The sequence below is a fragment of the Lichenostomus cassidix genome, chromosome 3 (assembly GCF_008360975.1).
Source record: "Lichenostomus cassidix isolate B80296 chromosome 3, HeHo_3.0, whole genome shotgun sequence".
Taxonomy (NCBI): Eukaryota; Metazoa; Chordata; class Aves; order Passeriformes; family Meliphagidae; genus Lichenostomus; species Lichenostomus cassidix.
Genome location: NC_139483.1, coordinates 74,648,704 through 74,676,027, shown reverse-complemented (window position 1 = coordinate 74,676,027; position 27,324 = coordinate 74,648,704). Strand labels below are relative to the sequence as shown.

At 37.3% G+C, this 27,324-nt stretch overlaps 1 protein-coding gene across 6 annotated transcripts in view; it reads right to left on the bottom strand.

Moving 5' to 3' along the window:
* EPHA7 (EPH receptor A7) overlaps positions 1-27,324 on the bottom strand; it is a 162,486-nt gene that overhangs the window by 104,858 nt on the left and 30,304 nt on the right. For all 6 annotated transcript variants that reach the window (XM_085056324.1, XM_085056323.1, XM_085056327.1 and 3 more), the window contains exons 4-5: positions 2,756-2,911; positions 1,548-1,883 (exon numbers count right to left, since the gene is read on the bottom strand). In XM_085056324.1, coding sequence (XP_084912450.1) covers positions 1,548-1,883; positions 2,756-2,911 — 492 coding nt within the window. The remainder of the gene's footprint in view (positions 1-1,547; positions 1,884-2,755; positions 2,912-27,324) is intronic.

Below are 27,324 nucleotides of genomic sequence, written 5' to 3'. Positions count from 1 at the left end.
CTTTACCCTATGTGCCACTGAACCATCAAAGCACATAAAGTAAAGCCAATTTGATTCAGCTAAATAGGAAAAAGTCCAAATCCTCTTCTTCATGTGATAGTTCTGTAGAGTCATCTACAGACAGCAGAACACTGTCCACCTGTGCATGTTTGAAGAATTATTTTGAGGATGCAAAATCAAGGTGCCAAAATAATATAATCTGTGGTGCAAAAATAGTTTCAGGGTAAGTTTTCTGAGCTGAAAATCTCATCATAAACTTCAAGAACTGAATGAACACAGAGGCCAATCCTTTCAGCCACAGAGATGGTTCCAAAATAATATAAAATGTGCATTTGGAATCCATGAGAGCACTACAGAGAGATTAAATATCCCATAAATATTCCAGCCTAACTTTAACAACCGTATAAACTGTCCTAAATTTGTGGGGGGAGGGAAGGAAGGTTTTGAACTAAATTTTTTGTCTTTTTTTTTTTTTTTTTGAGATTATCCTCTTTAAAGTACAAAATTACTAAATAACTACAGTTTTTCCTGTTTGTTCATTGACCCTGTTTGGTGAGTTTGTTCTTAGTTTAAAACATTACTGTAGGGCATCATTTCTATTGTACTAAAAAAAACAACAGCATGATCACAGTGATCACAGTCATTGAAATTTCCTCCAATACGTAAGTATGAAGCATCCTTTAAAGTATTAGTCAGCTGTTCTTATAGGAAGCATCACATAAATTATTCGCTTTATATTTTCTTTTACGGTACTTCTTCGAAAGCTAGATCTTTTGTTCAAACTAGAAAAGATTAGTTTTACTATCCTCTCTTTAAGCCCACAGCACACTGTTGCCTGTAAATTTATCAACAAGTAACTCATCATTTCAGAAACCTAAATCTGAAAATTCTCTCTTTTCTTTTTTTTTTCATTCAGCTGCAGAAAACTAAAGCCCTTTTTTTCCCTGGGGTGATATGCTAGCTTGATTTTATTTCCCCTGACATTTCACCTGTCAGATTATGATAAATAGAAGAAACAAAGAATAATCATCACATTCTCATTGCATCTCATAATCAAATATCTGGAAATACAAGATAAATCACAAATATTGTCCTGAGGGAAAACATTAACACTGAAAATGCCATCAGAAATCCAAATCATCTTCCAGTGACCTAGGACACTCATACATGTTCAAAAAAGTTCAGAAAGGAAGTCTGCATAGAACTGTCACATCTGTTTTTTTTATCTTCAAATACTAGGGAATTACCTATAATGAAGTAAGAACAACAACAGCAACAAAAAAGTTCCAGAGTTAAGAAATTCTATTTAAAAATAAAGCCGTGTGTCTTCTTTAAGCCTTTTTGCTTTCTGAAAGCAATCCTGAGGCCAAGAAACAGGACGGGTTATCCTGAAATAGTGTAAACTCAAATTAAATAGCTGGCAAGGTGAAAAGATTAATGAGCCAGAACACACCAAACACGCTCCTGATTTACTGCATCTATAGTTTGCATGTTCCAAATTTCTCTCAGTCTCACAGTGTTGAGATTCATAAGTGATGAAAACTTACCTGCTTGGCCGGTGGTAATACTGACAGCTGCAAAAAGCCTCTGGGAACGACTCAAGTCAGAAACCCCATTCACAGCTTCAACTTCAAACGTGTAGTTAGCATGAGCTAGCAGGTCCATGACAGTGACATAGTTATCTACTAATCCAGTTTGCTGGGGCATATATCCAATGTTACTCCCACAGGGAACACACTCGCCCTGCTCCCAGCTGCACCTCTTGCACAAAATGCGGTAGGTCACATCACTTCTTCCCCCGTTGTCAGCAGGAGGACTCCACTCCAAACTCACAGTAGTCTGGTTGATATTGAAAATTAGGTTCTGTGGTGCAGATGGAGGTCCTACATAATACACAAAGAAGTCCAGGGTAATTACACAAAACCACAGTGGGACACACAGGTAGCATTTTAATTACTGAGACAGAAAACAGTTGAAGCATTTTTCTTCACATAAACATCTCATTATTTTTAGTACAGGCTGCATAAAAGCTTTCTTGAACTCATTTGGTAAGAGCTTTATTTATTTTCCATTAAGACATCAGAATAACAATTGTCTGTATATTTACTGCAACTGATTTTAGCTGTTTCTCATCTGTGCAATTAAAAGGAATGGTTAATATACCTTAAAGGTTCTGTTTTATAGGTTTTAAGGGATTTGTTCATCTCTTCTAAAAATACTGCACAAACTGCATCTAGTATTTTGTTATCAGCTCTGATATGATTTACAGAGATATTTAATGATATTTTGGATTTAGGAGACTTCCACTAATTAACCACCAATCTGTGTAGGCCAATTTATTTGCAGTTAGAAGGTTAAGTCAGATCCAATTACAGTTCAACCAAAGTGCAGATCCACACAGGTTACTTTTCATTTTTCATGTTACTAATTTTGGTATTACATCACATAATGCACATTGTCTACAACAATTTTACAGCTATGGGAAAACCAGGCCGGTATTCTATCTATTACAATGAGCTATGCACTTATGCATAACACAATGTTTTCTAGTGCTGTATCAAGCAAACATGAAAATTATATTTATGCTGATTCTGTATTCACTGTCAACTCTTTTTCTCTGTGCCTTTCAATTTCTTTTACCGTTGCAAATGTACTTTTCAAAAACAGGAAAAGCCAGACAAAACTACTCGCTGCAAGTGGCTGCACCTGGTTGGTTAAGCAACGTCCTTTACTATTAAATTCATGACTCACTCACTTGTGCATGCGACATATGGTGGATCAGAAGGTGCTCTATAATAGCTATCTTCACAGTCGCATCTGGAAGATCCTTCCCTGTCAGAGAAGCTGTGAGTAGGGCAGCGGGAGCACTGCAGATCTTGTGAGGAGGATTTGTAGAACCCACGGCCACAAGCTAAGGCAGAACAAAACAAATTAAGGTTTAGAATTGCATGGAATTCTATTCTGATCTTTTTTTTTGTTGTTTCTGTCTCATGAGGTCCACATTCCTGTGTAAACATCTAAGCTGTCCATTCTGTTATTTTGGCTCAAGCAAGATATTATGCTCATAATTTCTTTTTCTTCAGATGACGCTGTAAATGATTTTGTGGCATTTTTATGAGTTCAAGTATATACTATATATCACTCAACAGCTGGCAGTACAATATTTTAAAACAGAGGGCTGCATAAACACAAGAAGCATATGTTTTTCACCAAAATACAATAATGGTGTGAAACATCTGGATGCCTTCAATAGGCCTAAACAAAAGGAAAACACTCCTGAGATCTGCTCTAAGGCCACTGAATTGTTTATGGTATCTGAACTAGTTGTTTTGGAGCAAAATTTATTCTTCCCTGATTTCAGTCACCCAAAGAAGCTGTAACCCACCAGCAAACCCTGATCCTGCAGCAAGAATGAGGCATGAACACTTGATTAAAAGATGACTCTGGTAGGAACATGCAGAAAGAGGAGGAGAGCAGACAGCATAAACTGCACAATTGGTTTGTCCAGTTTCACAGAAAGAGACAAGTAGGTTGAAATTAACTTACTATAACTTTCAAGAAAAAGACAAAAGGTAGACAGTAGGAAATATGCATAGAAGATAATTTCTTACTTTAGTTTGCCCACTGTGAACCCACGAAATTAAAAAATGTTTTGAGTTCCCACATGAATGTTTAGAAATACTTCTTCCAGCTACTGCCACAGTTCCCAAGACAGAAATACACAAAAAACAAACCTACCATTAGACTTACAAGCAGAGCACTGCAACCTAGACAGCCACCTTAAGAATGCATAAACTATGAGAACTGTAAGGAATGAGGGAGAGGGCATCAGACAAGACTAAAACTGAAAACAGACTAAGACTCAATTTCAGTGCCAAGGTTATGGGCAAATTTACAAACACTGTCAACATGCAAAACAAAACACAAAAGTCCTCCAGAACCTTCTAATAAAGCAGACTATTTTACTGGTTTTTATTTTTCCAACCTTAACAGACAGTCTAACCTTCTTAAGCCATCACCTGTATACAAAGGAAAGGGACAGCGGGTGAAACTTTGAACTGGGTATCAAAATATTAGAGCTAGTTAAATAGTCATTCTGAATTCAGAGGGAGAGAATTTACTTTGGTTATATTCATATTTGCTTGGATATTTTCTCAGAACAGAAATGCAAAGTATCAAAAGACACTGATATTTGGAACAGTTATTTCAGTTGTCTGGTACTGCAGTGATGGAAAGAGCATGAAAACAATGAGCTTTATCCAAAGTTCACTAAGTCAATGAGGAGTACCTTTGACTTTAATAGCCTTTGGAGACTGGACCCATAGTGTCACTAAAACAACATAAGTCTTGTTGGTCTGAATAATTTTATACAACAGAAAAAAAAAAAAAAAGACAGCAATAATTAACAGCATATTAAAGTTGATGTATTATGAAAATCAACAGTGGATCACACAGTAGGAAATTCGGGCTATTATTCTATCAGTATAGTAACTTTTAAAATAAAAATATGCTTAAAATTGCCATAACATTTAGAGTTTGTTGTGCTGAAAGAAAACAGTGGATGGAAGCTAAATTATTTGGCAGAGTGAATTAGCATGCAAAGCTTGTAGCATTTGATTTTGACAAAGGGACACAAGTTTGCATTAGAAGAAAATCTAGTCTGCTTGTAAAACGTGCTATAGCTTGATTCTGCCACAGTAGCAATTATGCATGCTATTTAGAAAAGACTACAAAAAGAATTTTGGAGAAGCATTTTAGATAAACATAACCTGTGAATTCATAGTTGTGACAAATTCAACTCAGAATTATCCTTTTACACCTTCATCTAAGATTGTTTCAGAATTTCCTGACCAGGAGCAAAAAAGCTGAACTAATTTGTATACATGTACATTAAGACATACATTTAAACTTCTGCCTGCTTTTTCAGTACTTCCAGTTGAAATGTAGCTAAAATTACAATATAATAGTTTCCTGCCTTTCTTAAATAGTCATGTTCCTCTCAAACCAAACAAAACATTGGACAAATAGACCAGAACTTCCAACATGAAGTCCTCTGCAAAGCAAAGAGCAACTTAAAAGGCAAAGACCCCTACTGTGTTTCCAGTCTATCCTTCTCAGCAGGGAACATTACGCAGCAAAGATGCAGAGAGTAAAATAAAGATTTCAGACAGAAATAACAAAATGTAAACAGAAAACTCCTTTTCTTTTTTTTTTTTTTTCCCTGATGACTTGATCAAGACATTTACATGCTTAGTCAGTCACTATTTAAAGTAAGTGTGCATTTCTTATTAGAGTTCAAAGGAGCTGAGTGTCTGTGACTAGTTTACATGACTGAAAGCCAATTATTCTCCTGCACAGCATAACACAGGCAGCAGGTTCAGGCATTCATACCATGCTACCATTCCATTACCTTTTTGTCCACTAAGAGGCTTGTGATGACATTTAATAACCATCCCTTTAACTTATAAATCCCAGAGATATAAGGAGCAGAATATCCAAGCAATGAAATTTTCACAACTATGAAAATAGCACTTTTAAAAAGAATTTTTTTAAACTTTGTAGGTCTTTAGAAAGGAAGGTATGTAGGGCTATACACTATAATTAAAAGTACTCATTGGAAGAATACAACTAAATTACTCTCACATCTTTCTTCATAAAATGAAATTTGTCACAAAAATTGTGTTTTTCAGGTTTGCAGTGGAATAGTTCTATTGCTTAAAAACTGGAGACCTATGGGTACTTATCTGTTTTTAACATATACTGTTGTCCTTGCAAAGAAAATTACAACTGAAAACTCTACCAAGATGGTGTTGCACAGACCAGTTATGAAGGTGTGAGAACTTGCCAACTATACAGATGGAAGAGAGTCATTCAAAAATACTGGTTTGATTCTTTTTCCCCTCCCTTTTTATTCCTGCCTTGCCAAGTTGTCATGGTGGATTTTTCTTTTATGAGCAATTTAGATAGATTGTTTTGTTCTACACTATTTTAATTCTACACATTTTGATTCAATTTAGTTCTTTGTGTAATATTTTTAAGATTACAGGGACAGGTGGTATAAAATCCCCACTGCTACTACCTCCATAAGGGACATTAAAAAAATGCTAATTGTAAAAAAAACAAAAACAAACACATCAGCCAAACAACACTCAGAGCTCTGTACATGCAAATCTGAAGGAAATAAATACAGCTACTTTTTCACAAAAGTATCTCATGGCAAAGCTTCAGGCAACTCAAGTGACATTTGATCACATCCATTACAATATTTCAATTCATTAGTACAGGAGAACACTGATCAGCAGTACTTCTTCCCTATATTGTAAATCAAGGCACAGAACTCAAGCAATGATGGAAGATATGTAGGGGGGATACACCTGGTGAGACAGCACTCTGATGTTGTAGCTCTAATCCTCATCATTGTTGATCTGAGTAAAATGTGAATTTATTTGATGTTCCTCAAGCAAGTTAAGATCCAGCAGTAGTTTTGCAACTAAAGGGCTTCTGGGGTACTGGAAAAGGCAGTGCAGGGGTGGAGAGAAAGGCAATAAAGGCAGCACAAAATACAATTCCCTTCCATTCACTGTGTTGTGTCATTTACAGCTGCTAATTTAATAGAACAGCTCTTCCCAGATGAAGCTCCCATTTTGTTCAAACAGCTGCACCAAAGTCTTACACGTTACTGACAGCACAAAGACACAGAATAGCACCTACCTGCCTGACCTCAGCCAGCTTAAAACAACACAATTAGGTTCTAATTCTTTCCCCATATACTACAAAACCAAAAATAAGTACAGAAGAAATTGTATTGCTTTGGCCAATGCACAATTCTTCACTTAGTATCTTAGCCTCAAAACCATTATGACTATTCGTCAGTTACCCTCCCAGGGCTGACCAGCACCTTGGACTTGTTCACTTGTCTGCAATAGCCATGGCTGCTCCTCAGAGCAAATCTTCTCACCTCCTCCAGGAAGTGGAGATTTCTCTTGCTGGGAAGCTGGCAGAGTTCCAGCATGAATACAAAAACAATGTGAACAAAATCTGTTGGATTAGAGAGCTTTCTTATGCCATGGAGTTAGGATTTATGCCATGGAGTCAGGTCTTATGCCATGGAGACTGAGCAAGCCCTAGATAAAGCAGTACTCTATTCTGGCTGTATACAATAAAAGACCCTCATGAAAATCATACCAGCAGTCTTTCTTGGCTTGGACTGACTTTCTCTCTTCTGGTACATCCAGCAGCACTCAGCCATAACAAGGATGTATCATGACAGTCAGGGTCTGGCACACTGCTGGGCACGGCTGCAGCATCAGCCCACGGTGCCCACTTGGAAACATGTTTAGCATATGCCACTGAAGTCAGCGCATTCGCAAACATTTTTGGCCAAGGGCTGCACAAATACTGTAAATAATGGAATTCTGCAAAGCCAAAAGTAAATACTGAGGAATTAACACACACTAACAAGAACTATGATGCCACATCTGTGGCATAAGCTGCTGACTGCACCTAATGGAGAAAAATAGCAACTTCTCTGCTGTGAGCTCATCACATGCTTTAGTGGCCTGGTAGAGATCAAATAAAGTATATGTTTCTTTTCATATTTATTTAAAAAAAATAAATCCAAGGACCCCTGGAGAAGGGAATGAAGGCAGATGTAGAGGGCAGCAAACAGCAGTCTAGGTCCCACTTGTGGCACAGGAAAAAGAAAAAAAGGACGTGTTAAGTACTATTCATTTTTGTGTAGCCTTTTCACTATAAACACTAGGTAAGTCATTTTGTGTCTAGGATAGCTAGGGTACTTAAAATGGGAGCAATGATGGAAATACAGTGAGGGCTATGAGCGACATATGTAACAACTGATGCTTATATAACCACAGGAGAAAGAACAAGCAGTTATAGGGCATTGACACATTCATCAAGAAAATTATTTGCTACTACAATAATACAATTAAAATCTCCATTTGTTGAAGTGCAAGGTCTCCAGGTGGCATATCAGCTTAAGACTTAAAGGTCACACAATTGTTTCACCATGTTAGACACTTGATTGAACATGGCTTTTGATAATGGTTTTTGAGTTTATACAAAAATAATTAAAGAGGTGAATGCATTAATTACTGTTTGATCCCATTATAAAAAGTAGACTGGTGTAAGAGCATAAAAATAAAGATGACATATTGTGCTGGCAAAGCAAAAGGCCTTGTCTGTTTTCTCTGGTTTGCTCTCTATTCCCTGAGTTTGCCATCACTAGCAAGTCTTAGTGATATGTAGTGTAAGTCTTAGTGTAAGTCTTAGAGGTGTGACAGCTTTATGCACACCGAGGAAGATGAAACTAATGTTTAAAAAACAATACCTTTTCAAAGCCAGTGTCAAAGGATGATAAAGGAATAACAGAGTTTCAACAACATCAGTATTACCTACAAACTTGGGGTGCCAGGCTGGTCCCACTGAGAACTGTGGCAAATTGCCCATCTTGGGAGGGCTCAGGTTTTCCCCCAGGGTTCTTTTCTCTCTTTACCTGAATAAGTTGATTATATTATAAGTGATCCTCCACATTCTGTTTTTTCCTACAAGCAGTGACTAGAATATATTTTGTATCTGTGTGGGCATAACTCTCCATTCTTGTGATTTGTTTTCCATTATCTTAATCAACTCCCTACCTTTCTACCTTCTCCAAGGCTGAGAAAATTAAATAGAATTCAGCTAACCCTCTTTTCACAGAAATGATGTATACACAAAGAGTGCATGCAGATGTTTCCTGCATGAAGTTATGCAGCTGCAAAGACTTTATTAATTATAAAATGCAGAATGGATTGTTCTGTAATTGAAACTCTCTGGGGCTCTGATACATTTGAAAATTAACATATATATATGTATGGCCAGGACATAGATGGATGCTGTTAGATTATTTATTACAGATGGATATTTTAGCTAATGCAGAAAAAAAGGAGCTGGTCTTTCTCCACTGGAGCTTTCAAATATTTGCTTCATATTAATATCTATGGTTCCTTAACTCAAGACTAAAAGCACAGCTTGCAGAAACAGTACTCCCACTGCTAGTGTTGCTGACCTCATCTACGATGGACAGGTCTAGAATCTTTATTTTAATCCTATTGACAGTGCCTCAGTGGGAGTAATTATAACAGTCGGCCACAAATCCAGACCTCCTGTCACTGATATATTAGGGTTTTTCACAACCAAAATGAGCAGCAGACAAGGAGGATAAAAGCAACATGGGGTAGTGATTATAGCAAGATTTGTCAACCCCCTTCTGTATTAACCTGCTACAAACATATGAAATTTGGCATGGGAGACATTAGACATACAAAAAGTTTAACCTTTCACAGTGACAAAAAATAAAGTTTTCAAAATCATTTGTGGGGCATTGTTCTCTTATGAGATACTTGGCTGGTAGATCCCAACATCGGCCACAGTCACTTTTTAGCTGAAGTCTCTGAAAATTTTAGATAAACTGAAAGCAGACCATTATAAAACAATTCCCAACCGCAGATTTCAATGTGAAATATTACACATAAGAAATCTAGTAACAAAAAGAGACTTTATAACCTCTGATCCTCTTTTCCAATAATTTGTGTATGTTCCAGTCATGGCTATGTTTGAAACTGTAAATTACTTTTATAGTGAGAGATGGCATCTGTTATGCCTTCTCTGGCACCTAATATATATTGTTTTATAAGGAGCTCAGACTGTAGTATTTTGTCTAACTACTACGCAATGTTAAATGTCTAACTGAAAAAGGAGTTTATTTTAGCTTGATTTTTAAACTGCAATAGCATATAAAGATTAGTCATGTTTCAACCAAGGAATTATGTTGTATGTTTTAGTCAGAGTAAACTCAGGACTCTTAATGGTGCCTAAGCTATAGTGTGAATGACATATCTAAATAGGGTTGTCTCATGGCTGCATACCATCATTCACTGAATGTTTGTTGTTGCCTGTCAGGAATCTCTCAGACCTAGTATTCATTTCCCAAGCCTACTATGCCCTTTTTTCCCCAAATCCTGCTAATGTCTTTGGAGAGATGTTCACATACTGCTGGTCACGCAGAGATCCAAAAAGAGAATTCTTGCTAGCTAATAGTAACTTGTTCTGATTTTTCCACTGAATGAAGTGAAAGCTTCATCTCTCTAAAAATCTGCATTAAAAAAACCAAAAAACCAAACAAAACAAACCCCAAAAGTGAGCATGCCATCATATATGCCTTCTTAACTTATCTAGCCGCAAAGAAACATAGGCACAAAGCAGTATTCTGCTGTTTTCCTGGCTAATTTATAGACAAGGACAAGGTAATCAGATTGAAGAACATATCTTACAAATCAAAGAATACCCAATGTCACTATACTGTAACAGCAAAATTACTTTGAATTTAATCATTCCGAATCAGTACATAAAAGACTACATCTAAATGGCAATTAAAGGCATGCTAGCATATTCTGAGGAGAATTAATTAACTGGGTAAGTTAAAAGTTGTGCATTGAGGCTACAACATAATGTTTCTCTAAATTTTCAGTTTACAAGGATAAGGCATGTGCCTCCCATTAACTTTCTTGGAAATCAAAAATATAAAGCCACCATGAAAAATTGGGGGAAATTAACATGTGAGAGATACAAAGACACTAAAAATGCAAACATATGCAACTCTGTTACAGAGTTCAAAACTGAAAGGTGGGTTGGAAAATTTAAAGGAGATGAGATATTCTGTCTTTCCTGTTCATTCTTTTCCTATTTTCCCGTTTTGTTCAACCATGCCCTTCCTTCAAGATTAGGTTTGCAAGGTGCTTGAGTAGCTTCTGTTCAGAGCTGAGTGACAGCTCAACTCATTAGCCAGTTTGGGAGCAAATGCTCCCCACTTTGAAGGACATGGTGTAGGTTTGCCACAAAAAACAAAGAACCCATGCCTGAAGTATTGTCAGTAGTAGAAATCTTACCTGTCTTCCTCAGAAGGGTCTCAACCACTCAGAAAATAAATGAAAAAATGCACTTCATTTGCTCAGAGCTTCTGCGTTTTTAGGTTTTGGTTATTGTTCCTTCATCTTTCATTAAATTGATAATATTGATTAAAAAAAATCTGTTAAAACTACAGTGACTAAGAATTTAGCTGATCAAAACTACAAACTATGTTATGAAAGTTATGATAGTCTGATAGGAAATTCGTATGATTATCTATCTGAGCGGAATAACACATCCCTGGATGCATCAGCAGACAACAGACAACTGCAGCAACAAAAAGAAACTGGCTGTGCAAACTTGAATGTAAGTGGTGCTTTTTTTCTAAACAGATATAAGAAAAATTCATGCTAAATTTGTCACATTCCTGTAATGATTTTTTGGTTAGGTTTTTGTTTTTTGGGTTTTTTTACTTATATAAAATTAAACTCTAACAGCTGTAAGAGACAAAAAGAAAAATAAAAACAACAACAAAAAAAAAGACCAAAACAACAAAACAAAACAACCAAAAAACCCAGTGGGGATGAAATGAATACAATAGATTGTTTTCACGAGATTTTTCTGTAACTTTTTTCCTTACTCTAGGGCTGTAGCTCAAACAGTGAAGCCTTACTAGCTTACACAGTGTTGCCACTTAAATAATAAACAGCTCACTGAGATCATCAGGCACTTTTGACAGTGGCAATGCTGTGACTAAACTCTTCTGATTTCACACAGGTTCTGTACAGCCATATCTTGTCTGGCTGTACACAACATTTCCAGGTGTCTAATGCACTCTTCGGGATTGACAGCGTGCCTTACGTAAGGTTTCCTGGTGTTTTTTAAAGAGAATGAAAAACATCAAAACAGCAATGAAAACAATGCCATTTGGCAAGAAGAGTGGCACATATTTTGGGCTTGTATGTTTTCTAAATAAAAAATGTAGTAAAATCTGGTCATTCACAAATCATTTGCAAGATAGTTTTAAAATACTTTTAAAACACGTCTTTGAATTTAAAGCCAACAAGATTTCCATGGTCTTCTGGGTCGTTTTGCCTGACTTTCCAATGCAGCAAAGGCCTTTGGATTTAACAAAAAAATCTTTAACCTGTAGTATTGCGTTCAATTCTGGATCCCTCAATTCAAGAAGAACATTGAAGTGATGAAGCAGGTCCAGAGAAAAGCAACAGAGCTGGTGAAGGGTCTGGAGCACAAGTCTTATAAGAAACAGCTAAGGGAACTGCTGCTATTTAACCTGGAGAAAAGGAGGCTCAGGGGAGACCTTATTGCTCTCAACAACTGCCCAAAAGGAGGCTGTAAGGAGGTGAGGGTTGGCCTCTTCTCCTAAATAACAACCAACAGGACAAGAGGAAATGGCCTCAAGGTGTGCCAGGGGAGATTTAGTTTGGCTATAAGAAAAAATTTCTTCACTGAAAGAGTTGTCAAGCTTTGCAACAGGCTGCCCAGGGAAAAGGTTGAGTCATCATCCCTGGAGGTATTTAAAAGATGTGTGGATGTGGCACTTAGGGACACAGTTAAGTGGTGGAATTGACTGTGTTGGGGTACCAGTTAGAGTTTATGATCTTAAGGGTCTTCTCCAACCTAAATGATTATATGATTCTATGCTATTAAAGGTAGAAATGTACAGTGGAATCCAAAAGTACTGAGCACTAGGTAAGACTGGGTTTTTTTTTTCACTCTCTTATTGATTTTTTTTAAGAAAATCCATTATTTTAGAATCTTTTAGCCTCATTACCTCAAATCAAACAAACAAAGAGAGACGGTCACACTCTAAATAGCAACCTTATTACACAGCACCACTCCAACACAACTACGATATGACAACCTTTTATACAGAGCAGTGAACATGTCCCCTGACATGAGCATCTCTAATGCCCAGTAAACCCCCCAAAGGCTCTCATTTCCCTTGCCAAATGAACATCCACAGTCTTGCCAGTATGGCTGTCAGAATCTTCTAATCAGAGAGTCACTGTGCTTTTTCACCAAACCTCACAAAAATAGTTTACAAATATCTGAAAAAACCTCTCATTCCCTGGCTATCCCTATTCTCCCATCCTGGGAGCAGCACTGAGAAACCTCCAGGAGAAAAACATGAGCTGGTGAAGGGAAGATGCAATGATAGCTTTTCTGACAGACCTGCTTCTAAATTACCATCACAGGAATAATAGAAATAGGGGTAAGTTTTGGTCTATTATTGAAATATGTCAGCTAGGTCTACCACTCAAGGAGATCTTAAGTGTGTAGTTATCAAGGTTTCCAATGTGCCTCTCATCCTTCAGAGTTGCTCCTCAAGGGACAAGTGAGGTGTCTGTGAGCGACAGATGGTTTATGATGCCCCAGGAAGAGCAGATGCCTGCAGCTAGGTATTTCTCAGGCTGTCTATAGAATGGATCTGCACCTCCACAACTTTCTAGGAGAATCCATACATTGACCTGCCTGCCTGACCCCACCCATGGACAGGCATGGGTTGGACAGTGTTGGCTCAAACCAGCTGGACAATACCAGGCCAAATTTTCCTTCCCAGGATGCCATGAAATTCACCTAACACTTGCCTCTAAAAGCCTGAAGACTCAGCCAATCTATTTTGCTCAAATGCTCAATGCAGATGTCCAAAATACAGTGTAGACACACCTATGCTGACAAAGGAGTTCCCCAACAGCAATCTACTTCTGTAAACCATAAAAATTTATTATATGGGCATGATAATTCATATGTCACTAGAGCCTTATGTACAAAACCTTGTGACATACTACCATAAATTTAACTTCTGTGCTGTTTTATTGGTTCCTCAATCCAGTTTACTCTACAGACACTAAGTGTCTGTGAAGGCACTAACCCAGGGGCTCCGGGCTGCAAAGTGGAGTGGAAAGTGGAAAAGGTGTGGAAACACTCCTTTCAGCAACAATATTTAATTGATGCAATAATAAAATGTAAAGTTAGTAAAAATATAACCTCAATAGCTTCTTGTACTTCTGTGGAGAGAACAGCACTAAGCTTAATCATTCTGTCCATCTGTATGCCAGATTTCCCCTTCATACAGAGGATTTCCTCCTAAAACACAAAAAATCCTGTCCTACAAGTGTCCAGATACAAATATAATGGAAGAGTTTCCTATGAAAGCCTCAGATAATCTGAAATCCTTTCATGAAATTGTTTTGGGCCCTGTGAAATAATGGAGGCCTTTTGGGGGATCTGCCTCAGATCTCACGGTTCAAGGATAAAGTTCTTTGCAAAGCAAGTGGTGCAAATGGATCTGTCTTGTTTCTTCCTGAAGCTTTGAGACAATCAACTTGTTGCGAATGTCTAATTTAATTTAACTGTAATGGTGCTTAATAATTGGCTGGCAAGAAATAAATCTGGAGGGCTTACTTGTGAAATAGAATAGAAGCAGGCATCTCTATAAGCTTTCCAATTGAAATGAAATTAAAATAACTTAATAACACATTTTTGTTTCCTTTGGACAATGACCTACTATTACCATTCCAGGCCTCAATCCAGAAGAAATTTTTCACAGGTTTCTGTAATACATTCCTCAAGGCCATCATTATACAGCAGGCAAATCCATCCAAACAAAAGACCAGCTTCTAAGAACCCACAAGAGAGAAATTACTCCACTTCGGCACAACAGTGCTATAGAATCTAAAAATAACTTTACTTGCATATCCTGGTCTCAGATATTTCTACATTTAATGCTGATTGTCCTACTTACAAAAAATATGTTCATGCCTTTGAATCCATTGTGGTGCTTTAGAACAAACTTTAATGTGAAAAAGCAACTGTTCTCCACAGTTACATTTGGCTTGAAATGGGAAGAGACAGAAATGCTGCCAGAAAGGAAACAAAAAATACACTCTAATTTCTTTAAGAAAGGATTCCCTTCCAGGTTCACAGAAGACAATAAAAATTTTATCAGTGTATAGACTAGAAATTTAACTCTCTGTGTGAGTATTTAACTATAATCCCTCAAAATAAAAATGGATTTAAGCTCTTTATCTAAAGATTAGAGTGTCAGTTTATTAAGAGATAACAACCACACAACTCCCCATTAATGAAAAAAAAAAAAAAAGGAAAAGCATTACTATAGTGATTTACTGACATGAAGCTGAACTGGAAAAAAACATGAAGAAACTTCTGATTGCAGTAAGCATGTGGTAAGAAAAAACATTGCTAATTGTGACAGATTTATCTGTACCAATTTTTATGATAAAACTCCCTGGATTCACACAATGCTTTAATTCCAAATAGTACAGCATGAGTTGTGATACTGTGAAATGAAGTTGTCTTTACTAATTGCATACTCTGAACAGAAGTGTGTCTTATAGCAGAGAGCGTATCAAATCTGCCTGGCTGATCCTTATGATTTGAAAATGTCACTTTCCACTAAGCACAGAGAAAATAGGGAGGGGCAATAAAGTCGCTCAAAGATAGCAGCCATCCAAAAAGATAAAGAACACGCTGAGGAAAAGCAGACAACAGATTGCAGAGACAGAACAATCACAGATGGAGGCCAGGTGGGTGGGTCAAACAATTTTTTTATAAAAGGTTTATTTTCATATTTAAACAGTACCCCGTTGTGTAAATGTTCAGCAAAGAACTGATAAGAAAATGGATTTGTAAGTGCGTTTGAACAAACAACATGTCTTATAGTCAAGAGGGGCTTAGTCATATATAATTAAGGGATAATGTGCATGGCTGAAGAGTGTATGATACTGCAAGTGATTAAACACCACTGCAAAACAAAGGAGCCAGATATCCAAGGAAGGTTTATGGAACCAGCATGATGCAATCTCAAAACATGAACTTTATTTTTGTTAAAGTAGACAAGAGGATATTCACCTAACCATACAAAAGATTTTTTCACTGAAAATGCTGTGCACTTCCAAGCTGCTTCTCCCTCTTGTAATCAAGATCTTTAACTAAGATTATCACACTTTCTGTTTCAGTGTACACTACTATTACATTTAATCCTTTAAAACCCCTAAGAGAACAGCTCTGTGCACATCCAAGGCCCAGGTTTTCTGGAACTGTGTGCACAGTTCTCTGCAAATTTCCAAAAACTTACTGGCATTAGTCAGCTGAGTAATTACAGCCCTGAGGGCTTCATCCAAACCCACAGAAATAATAGGTGTCTTGGACAATGGATGGCCTAAATCATACAATAAAGACCAAGCAAACAAGGAAGATCAAAGGTCCGCTGAGAGCACTGGTATTTCATAGCAAAGACCGCAGTATAGACACAAGAATAATTTCCATTGCATCTCCCCAGCTGTCAGGTATATTTTCAAGGGTACCAATATCCCAAAACATTTACAAAACTTTCAAGGGTTTAGAAACTTAGAATTTCTATTTTTGGGGTTTTGCAATTATCATTTACTTATGTCTTGGGTTTCAACTTGTGAAAACTGAAAAATAATGGAATGCTATGATAACACTTCTGCATCCACATTCTCACTTTTGTTTGGATGCAGAGTGCACTTGGTAATCATCCATGATTACCATGTTTTGGTTCCCATCACATAATCTCAGAGCAAGTGAACAAGTTTGTTTTCAGAGGAAAAAAAACAGATGTGCTCCAAGAGTGGATTTTATGTGTTCTAACCACAACTGGATCAGACTAGACCTATCACAAATAACAACTGCCTGAAATTTATTTATTGTGAACTCCAAGTCCTCAGGACAAACTGTTTTGCTCTACAGTTCAGTCCTGTTGCTCTGTGCTGCTTGCTAGTGACACCATCATGAGGGGTAAACATGAACTCTTTATTTAGAGAAGCTTTAATTATTTGCTTTGATTGACAAATCACTACTTGAAATATCTAACAGACATTAAAGTGACTCAGCGTCCTAATTGTGAACAATTTGTATCTCCAATGATTTTTTGGGCAAGTAATTCTTCAAACATCTCTGTGTTTTATTTATAGATGTTAGTTCCTCAATGCTCATTGAGAAACTGCACAATTCTTTGGAAAAAAAGAGCAAGATACTGAAAGAAAAACAATGAAAGAAGCAAGTTGTTATAGTCACAAACAAAAAGAAAACAGAAAAACAAAGAAAATAACAGCTGGTTTATGTAAGTGAGGGAGGAGAAAAAGCAAATTTTTATAAAGTTCACTAACAGACAAGGAGGCTCAGTTTGTCCTTGTCTAACACATTTGCAGCTCTCAGAAGAAACTGTCCATGTTAGGGAAATGCCGTCTCAGCCCATGGCAAAACTCAGTTTTTCACTTAAGGTGGAATTTAAGGCTTTTAATTAGGCAGCTCCATTCAAAAATCACTCATTCGTTCTCAAAAGGATGGACTGCCAAGTAAGAAATAAAACATATCCCAAGAAGGCGTGAAAGTCATGGCAATGGCCCAGGGGACAGCAGATACTGTCACTGATGAAAAGCATTCCCTGGTATCTCCCTGGCTACAAATGCATTTCCATCTTCAGTTCTGCTACAACACCCTAAAGCATACTGGTTCCCTAGTATAGCTCTCCTTCTTCCCCATTCTTGCAATTTTCTGCATTAAATATTAAAGTGCTTTTTTTTTTCTGAATGATTAAAGATATAAGTAAACTTTACTTGAAGTTAATTTTGCAAGAAAAACAAAGATGGAACAAATTCAGAGAGCAGAGAGGCTGTGGAGGTCCACTAGGAGCCAAGGAATAAGGCTGAGCAATGGGAAACAAAACAGACATGCAGTCCTCATGCAGGGTGCTCAGTTCCTCCCCTTCCCAACTTTTTCTAATCACTCAGCCAGACACATTTCCATTACACAACCCACCTCCTTATCACCAGCAAGCACACCAGTCCAGCAGACCCACTGATCTCAAATGGGTCTCCTCTGAGACAGTGACAGGAAAGCTACACAAAGGAAAAAGGTTGGCCAACTCTGACACTGGATTTAAATACAAAGTCAGACTGGGACCTGGGCATCCTGAGTCTGCCTTGAGGGCTTCAGCAGGAAAAAAAGGGCTGTTGGGAGGGAAACATCAACAGAAACTGCAGCAATGTGATACAGAGCGTCAATATTTTTAGAGAAGTTATCCAAATTAATCCCTTGATCCCGCTGCCCAGCTGAAAACAGGCCACAGATTAAACATTCTGGATGTGACGTTTCCAAGATTTTACAGCACCTAAATTTCACTTAGGGCTTACGCATGTAATGTGTATCTCAGTTCCCACTAGAGTCTGTGGAGACCCAGGATTTGGTTCCCAGTTGCCAAAGGCCATCCTGCCAGGTCCTCAGCTAATGGTCCAAAAGAATATGGGTCTTCTGTGACTCCTGTATCACATCTGTCAACCTATATACTGCACACTATACACCACCTCAAACAAGACCAGACAAACAAAGTTTACAAACCAAACCCAAGCCTCCTGCAAATGGTCAGTGGAATTGCTCTCCAGGCGACAGCCTCAAACAAATCCTCCTCCCACTTACTTGTCCTGGCATGCCAACATAAAGTATCCAGTCATAAGAATTACCAGTAATCCTCAAATGGCACCCAGCTGCATAGACTCATAAAATATTTCCTGGTTTCATATGCACGAAGTTCATCTAGCCTTCTATGATAGCTGGGTAGTGATGAGAAATTAGAACAGTAGATTGTCCAAAATTCTTTAATGTAGCTGCTTCTATCAAGTACCAAATAGATCCATATACATAGTGTTGTAGAGCTTTTTATAGCTTGCCGCACAAAATCTTGGTGACTGAACTGAAATGAGTAATGTATGCCTACAGGGAATGAGATATCAAGCTGAGGTTGGCATATTTGAGCTTTTGAGTAAAGAACTGGTGTACTGTAACTAGTTCCCTAAATTCAAAATAAAATACTGATGCAGTCAAGTTGTTTATGACTATATTAGGCTATTATGACATTTATGTAGATGGTGATGAAAATTAATTTGATCTGAATGCAAATGAATAGCTGGCAATTTCCTGCATTACAGCAGCAGTACAGCTAGGACACACATTTAAGGAATCCTAATTTGTGGGCATATGTGTACACATGTGCATGCTTTACAACCATTCATATTTCAGTGATACAACCCTCTATCCTGGCCAACCATGCAGTCAAAGATGAATGGTATGAGTAGCAGTGTGGGTGAACCAAAGAACATATTCAGTTGTTTGTGACTGCAGAAAGTTGCACTGTTAAAGACTTCATCAAGTACACATTTGTTATTAAGAGAAATTAAAAAAACACTATTTTTCTTTCCATGTCTCATCTTTCTTCTTTCTGTGAAACAAACTAACAGGAGGCATTACTGAAATAGCAGATGCAAAAGACATTTACTAGGCTTTTTGCCACTACATGTACGAAGCTACTACAATTGTTAATTATGGACTTTTCTGAGGGATCTGGGAATCCCTGGTAAACATGCTACACTTCACAAAGTGTGCAAACCCCTCTGCCCAGCCACTAATCCTCATGTTGAAAAAACAAAGCACATTTGTGTATTTTTGTGCCCTTTTGGTTTCCTTGTCCTATAAAGCTCATAAGTGATTGAAATTCTAATCTGCCTTTAAATTGCAGCTTTTAAGACATGTGGTAATTACTGGTAACTTTGTGGAAACAAAATGTCATTCAGAATAAGGAGTTCTAAGATGTAAAAGGAATGCAAAGCTGACTGGAATCTTCCTCAAATGCAGGGAGAGGTTTTGACTATGTGTGCAAACACATTTGATATCAGAGTGACTTTGCTGGACATATTTGCAAGAATGAGCCCAAGTGTACATCAGCACTGGAGGCACACTGGTTTTCAACCAGTAAGGATCCCAAAAAGAACATTTGGATGGATTTAAGCCAATATATCCTCCAATCTGAGCTCTGCACTTATGTTTTTCCAGTAGTGCCAGAGATTTTAAACAGCCCATACTTTGTGCTGGATTCTCACTCATCCTACTTCAGTCCTGAACACCGCACGTATTGTGGATTAGCAGTCAAAAAAACCTGTTTCATCAAAGTCTGATAATAGGAGCTAGTGAAAAAGAAATGGAATTTAATGTGAAAATAGGTATTGCTAGGGTTGCTGAACTGATTGCTTTTTTTTCTTTTTTTTTTTTTTTAACTGAATTCACTTAAAGCATCTGCTTTGTATTTGCAGTGAAGCTGCTATAAAATTTTCTGTCAGCTGTAACTGGTCTGCAGAACTAAGGGTTTCTGCTGTACAATTTAGAAATACGGATACTTGACCTTTTCCGTGATTATGCTTCAACAACATCCTTTGGCAGCAAGGCCCATAGTCTAATCGATCATATACTAATTGTCCTAAAATTTAATATAAATTATTCCTGACATTGCTTAAGCACATAGCACTTTTATTTACGCCCACTGGCATATGGAAATAAAATACTCCTTTTTTCTTTGCAGTATTTGTAACAGGTTGTCAGACTTAAGATCTTATGTAGAAATAAAAGAGTTTGTTTTACTGACCTGCTTAAAAAAACCCAAAACAACACAGCCTAAAAAAAAAAAAATCACAATCTTACATGTGAAGATGACAAATGCTACATCATACTGGTAGATGAGTAGTTTCCACCAATAAAAATAATAAAGCAGCTCTTTCAGATGAGAAAATCAGAAGAGAACAGGGGACAAAGCAAAACCTCAGACAGACCCAGAATGCAAGAAGATTAGTTAGGGTTTATGTGGCTTTACTAGTAAATCAAATCCAATAACACAATACTTGAGGAAGGGATTGACTTGTGGTATTATCTCAGTCTGTATTGTTCAGCTAAAGAATCGACAGGTATATAGCCCATTTACATACAGCTCTTTGCATATGCAGCAAAATTTATGTCTCCTGCTCAAATTTTATACCAGTTCGGTTAAACTTAAAAGATTGATTGCACTGCTGTTCTCATGAAGGTCAAACAGGCGAGGCAAACTTCTGCTGCTTTTAGTTCCTAATTTTCTGTAGAATTACCTTAATTGTGTAGGGCTTAGGTTTACTTTATTAAGGCAGTAGCCATGCTTAAATATGTCAGTGGAGTGGGAAAAGGCAATTTTTCTGTATAAAAGAATAACGTAACATTTGGCAATCCATACATCTGCATTATCTCCTTAATTTTCTTTTTGCATCAAAAGCAGATTAGAGCCGCAGTCATTTTCTTATGCTCAATTTCTTTAAATAAAATTATTTTACATTTTCAATGAACTTGGGCAAATATTCCCTGTTTCTTGAAAGAATCACAGAATCATAGAATGACTCGGGCTGGAAGGGACCTTGAAGGTCATCTAGTTCCAATCCCCCTACCCTCATCCCCCTGGCATAGGCAGGGACACCTTCCACTAGACCAGGTTGCTCAGGGTGCCATCCACCCGGGTTTTGAACACTTCCAGGGATGGGGAATCTCAGCTTCTCTGGGCAACAGATATTTTGCCTGGAAGAAGATGAGCACAGTAACTCATCATCAAGATAATTCATCTTAGCACTTCTAGCTTCTTATTTTTGTATCAGAGAACATGTACACCATTCTTCTAGGCATGCTGACATCTTATTGTCTTGCTTTCTTCAGCTTGAATTCCTAGCACTGAGTACACCAAACCTGTCCATCAATTTTAGATTCCCATTCCCTCATTAGGGAATATAACATACTTTTTCACTGCTCTGTCTTCATAGGTCCTTACTCTGAAGTAACCAAGTCAACAACAATATATGTACAGTGCCTTTATGTCACATCATGAAAAGTGTTTAAAAAGAGAAGTTTAGATATATTTTCAATAAATTGTTTCAGTTGGTTGCAACAGAGCAAACCACAAAATACTGTTTTTCCTTCAAAATTCAAATACCTATAAGTCTAATGCATATTTTTGTACCCTTCTCCTTGAAATAATAGCCATCAAAGTAGATGAACTTCTTTCATATGAAGAGCTGCAGAAAGGTGGTTAGCCTACTCTATCTCAAATTTCATTAGTCATGATGAGGTACACTACAACCTGAAAATTTAGGGTTTATGGCCTCTGCTCCGTCTTAAGCAGAAGTATAAAGTAGAAGTGGAAAAAATCCAAACTTGATTTTATTTAATGTTGAGATTTCATCCTACTTCTCTGTTAGCTACAATAGGCATTTTTTCCAGTTTTTCAGGCTAAGCAGTCTTCTTCAGAAGATTATTCAGAAGGATGCTTGGTAACAAAGGTCCTAAGTCAAAATTCGTGTTTGGGATCTATTCCCCACATTGGCACTTAAAAACTTTGTTACCAGACCCAACTCAATTTCTCTTCTCTATCTTCTTTGGTTAAACAATGAAAAATAGGAGCAATGGAGAGATTTATTCCCATTAAGTATATGGACAGCAGCATCCCATAATCAGCTCATTCTTCTTCTTGACTCTGGCTGAAACTTGTAGGCATTAATACATGAACAGCAACAACAGCCTTCAGTAAAATCTGTGCAATTTCAGAAGAATTTAAACTGCTCAAAGGAAAATATCACTAGAATAGAGAATACTTTCCAACAGCTGATAGAATTAAATAGAATAACTGACTCCCTTCTCCACCAAAACAAGCATGAAATGATAAAGTGGAAAAGAGTCTTACTGTCAGCCATAGGATGTACCTAACAGACAGGCACATTGAAGATAAATGTTTTATTCCTGAATCTGTTTTCTTGTGGGTTTCAGGAAAGGGCTGTGGAGGTAAAAAGGTAGACAAGGGGCTTTTATTGATTTTCTCTGCTATACTTGCTCTTGCTACTTATTAAGAGCTGTGGAAATTGCCCAGAGCTATGTTTTCCCGTGCTTCTTCTAGCTGCAATACTGTCACTCCTGTCTTTGTTCATGTCCTGGAAAAGTAGTTCCTCTAAGGACCATTGCTACAACGGCAGCAAACACCTAAGTCATATAAATGAAGACAGTATGAGATGTGCAAACACTTCACAATCTTCCAAATTCTCCTATTAACGCTACAGTCATTTAAAGAGGTGAAGACCTTCAATCCACAATACCTACAGTTAAGACCATCCAAAAGCACTTGATGGCAAGAGAGATCCCATAGGATCAAGCTGTAAAAGACTCCCTTGTTTTTAACTGTGGGTCTTCTTTTCCAACTAGGGCAAGACCCGCTGTAGCTTTCCTTTAAGAATTTGCAATGGTGTCAACAACAGCGGCAGTAGGGACAGCAGCTTTCCAAGCATCTGTCATGTCAGTTCTGGGGCCATCAGCAGAAACAGATTGTGCTAGAGACAGTAGTCCCATGTGAATCAGTAAGACTCAGCCAAATCTCTCCATTCTGGGACTGATCACTGATGAAAAGGATTTTCTATGAATTGAAGGATAAATGTTGTAAGTTCCTTGCAAAATAGAAAAAAAAACCAAAAAACCCAAAAAAACCCTCTCAGTGTGTTTTATTACTTACTTTCCCCGAATTTCTTCCAATAAATGAGCAGTCTAATCTGAGAAATATTCCCTGAGAAGCACCATGCATTCTGCTGTCCAGACATGGGGGAAGGGGAAATTTAAAAAATCAACCTATGTATGACTAAATATTGATGAATACGGTGTGATATGGTGTGAATTCTGAGTGGGGTTGTGTCCCCCCCCGTCTTCCATTTACTAATTTACAGAGTCTGCAGTATTTAGAGTCACAATGTCAACCAAAGTCAGAAGAAATAGAATTCTAGAAAGCATTACAACCATCATTAGCACTTTCTATCCTGACTACTTATCAGACACATATAAATCTCGATGCCTATGTGACTCACTATGATGAAATTAAATGAGAGCAAGCAGAGCAAATGCATGTCTACTGCTTTTATCTCTAACCTAGTCAGACAGTCATCAATATATTTGAGCTACTGCAATATATTCTGTAATATTTCAGAATATTTTTATCATTTTATTAACCCATGCATCTTTAGTATTTGCTTCTATATCTCCACAGTTTTGTAACAGATAACCCCTCTTCAGCCCTGACTGCATGATGCAGCATTTCATACAACATTGTTCCTTGTTAAAAAAAAAAAAAAATCTTTTTGAATATACATTTAATTTATGCCTAATACACTGAAAGGAGAACTAAAATCAGCATGCACAAAAGCAAGGAAGCAAAGCAGCTAAGAGTCAGTAAGGACATCAAAGCATGTGTTATCCCTGTTCATAACTGCATGTATTGCAAAAGCACAGAAGCTGTACATTCACACCAAATCAATCCTCTGTTTACCCTCAGACATTTTAATCTGTTTCCTTAAAAGGACAGGTGCTGATAAAGATTTGAAACAGAGACCAAATTAAGAAAATGACAGGAAAAAAGAATCCCTGCTGCTACCAAACAGCACTCTCACCGGGATTGCATTTCTTGAATATCCTCCTTCAAGGAGAGGAGGGTATAATTTTTTTACATTTAGCCAGGGAAGGTGACAGACTGAAATCAGAGTTGCTAAAACCAAAGCAGGTACTGTGAAATATAAGAAAGCACAGAACTGGGAACCTAAAAAGAAGAAAAGGGCTTAATTTTTTTTCATCTTTAGAAAATCAGCACATTATTCCAACTGAGCTAACATGCTCAACTGTACTGCAGGATTATGAGGAAGCTGAAGACAAAGGCTTCATTCACAACTCTACTCTTTTACAAGGGATAACCTCCTGCACAGATGTAAAGTCAAGTCACGTCTGATGAAGTTCACTTCTCCTGTGACAGTGGACAACACTTTTGGAATCAAAATAGAAAGAGGAACCTTGATCCTGTATCGTTCAATGTCCTGTACATTGTTCAGATCAAAATTTAGTATAGAAAGAGGTGCATGTAGATAGTCATTACAACTACACTAAAAATCAGAAAGAAGTTTTTAACCTCCTATTTCTTTTTTACCGCTACATAATTAAAATATCAACTCTTTCTAACAGCAAGCTGCAAAATACCTTTAAACATCAATGATTTTCCGCCATTTACTTGCTCTTGCTACAGGTCATTTAAAATAAATTATTGTGTATGATGTTTAGAAATGTACCTCCTCTAGAAGTCTGTTTCATCCATGATGTCTCTGCTTTGTGACATCACAATTAGCTGCCACGAAAATAAATGTAGGATAATAAGCAGAATACTTTGGTTCAACTCCTGGTCCAGTTAAATCAAGATTCACACCATTTACATCACCAAGGTCAAAATTACACCTTCTAACTTCCACCAACAAAAACTCATTGGGAATAGCTGAATAGAAAATGGCATTGGCATCCAGTTTTTATGCAATGCTTGATAAATAAATTCAGCAGGAGATTTGACATTTGTTTTCATGGAAACATGGATGAGCCTATCTCATGCAAATAGGCTATGGTGGCAGAAAAACATGCATAAATTGGAATATGTTGTAAAAAAGTTCTATTTTCCACACAAATCATATGATTTTTAGGAACTTATTAGTTGTACCAGTGGCCAAATTTAAAGAGATCATTCCACAAATAGGCAGAAAATTATTTTGCTAGTCCATGACTTACACATCATTTTGTTTTGTTCTGAATTTCTAGGTGTGTACTGTGAGATTCTATTAATTCTTTGTGCTTACTGAGGCAGCGAGGCAGAGTATGAGACTTCTGATCATATTAGAGAGTTACCTTTTACTATATCACTTCATTTTGTAAGTTTGTCAAACTATGTTTAATCATTGTTTCAAATTGAAAATAATAATGTAAAATTATCCATATGATACGCTAATTAGGACCTACATAAGAACTGTAGCAACATGAAAAAAAAAAGTGAAATGTAAGACAGGTGACACTACAAATATTTCTCATCTCTTTCTCGCCTAATATGTTAATATTTCTCATTTATCATAGAAAAGTAGCATGTGTGCTGACCTAGCACTGCAACTTTTGCAAATGCACAGTAGCCAGATACTAATGGCTTTGAATGTTATTAGTGAACTGTGGTGAGAATAAACATATCAATGAGTTCTTACTGGTTATAAAAGAGATGCCTCTGTGAAAGCAGCAAAGATTGGCACAAACACAGTACACTGTGTTTTATTAATAGAAGAATAACCATTTTTAACTCTATTGAGATGATCCCCTTCAGGCCTCAGGTGCACCATAGGTGATAGCTTTGTGACAAAAATAGAAAGGCATTCTCTTAGTCCTAAAATAATACTGCTTAGAAGGCATTACTTTTTTCCTCTAAAGCAAACATTATTTTGGACTCTCACACAGCCCTAAATAGCCCCTATCTGGAAAAAACATCTCAACAAAAAATTTTAAACTCCCTGACTAATGAATGATGTACATACAGAAGGGTTAACTACAGTACACCTCTACTTATTTGCATTGAAGAATTTAAAATATGAGCATTTCCATTTTTCTTTTTTGATTACCCCTTATCACTTATTATCTCCTTTTGGTATCGTTAACTGCATAGCATTTGTCAAATATCAGAAGTGCCTGACAGCTTACCATTAAAGAATTCAAGAACAGAAATTGAAATACATTTCTGCAGGAGCTGAAACTGTACAGCAGCAAATAGCCATAAAGCTCTTGACAACAGTGCAAGAGCTGGCAAGAGGCACTTCACACAATGAGGCAAATTCAGACTTACTTTATTGTTCAGCATAACTTTACCAAATTCCTGCACTTTATTTTTAGCACAGGATTAAGAGTTACCCTCTCTGTTTCTCCCCAGTGGTGCAAAGAAACTCAGTGAATGATGGGGTATTTCAGTCAATTCAGCAGAGCAGGAGTTGATCATTCCAGGAATGTAGATGTCATAACATAAACGGGCAGCAGTAAGGCTGTAAACTTCCAGGGTTGTGTACTGGGAGAACTGTGCATTACTTCAGTGGAAGTAAAACATTACATGCAAAGTAGAAAATGCAGAGGAATACAGTTCTGAAATAATCAGACTGGTATTGCATATCCAGTAGTTTATTCCCATTTAGCAGTCAGTGATAAAGAAACTAGACACTGGAAATGATAGCTAAACATCTGATTTGCAAGCTGAAGATCACTGGGGTCTTCACAGCCAGTTGTTCCTGATTATAACCATGCAAACAGAATAAGACTTGTTCCTGTTTAGTTTAAACCGATTTAAAACCTGGATTCCCCTTGACATGCTTGTTCTGCACCAACAATTCCTGTTTTATCCTGCACTCTTCAGCATGGAGGAACAGGTGTGCCCCAACTAGAAACCTTCTGCTGCTCAGTGTAGAAGGATATTTCCTCATTTTTAACCTAAATTTTACCCATAGGGAGACTCTAATTACACAGACATTGGAATGTAAGGCCTGCACTCCCTGATGTGCTGCATGAGAGAGGTTGTGAAAGAGCCAGATCTCATGTGCTCCAAGTCCTCTGCAGTCTGCCTGTACAGGGTATTTTTATTTTACACATTCAGGCTGTAGCAGAGATTTCACTCCAAAAGGGCCTCTACCGTCATATGGGAGAGAGATAACC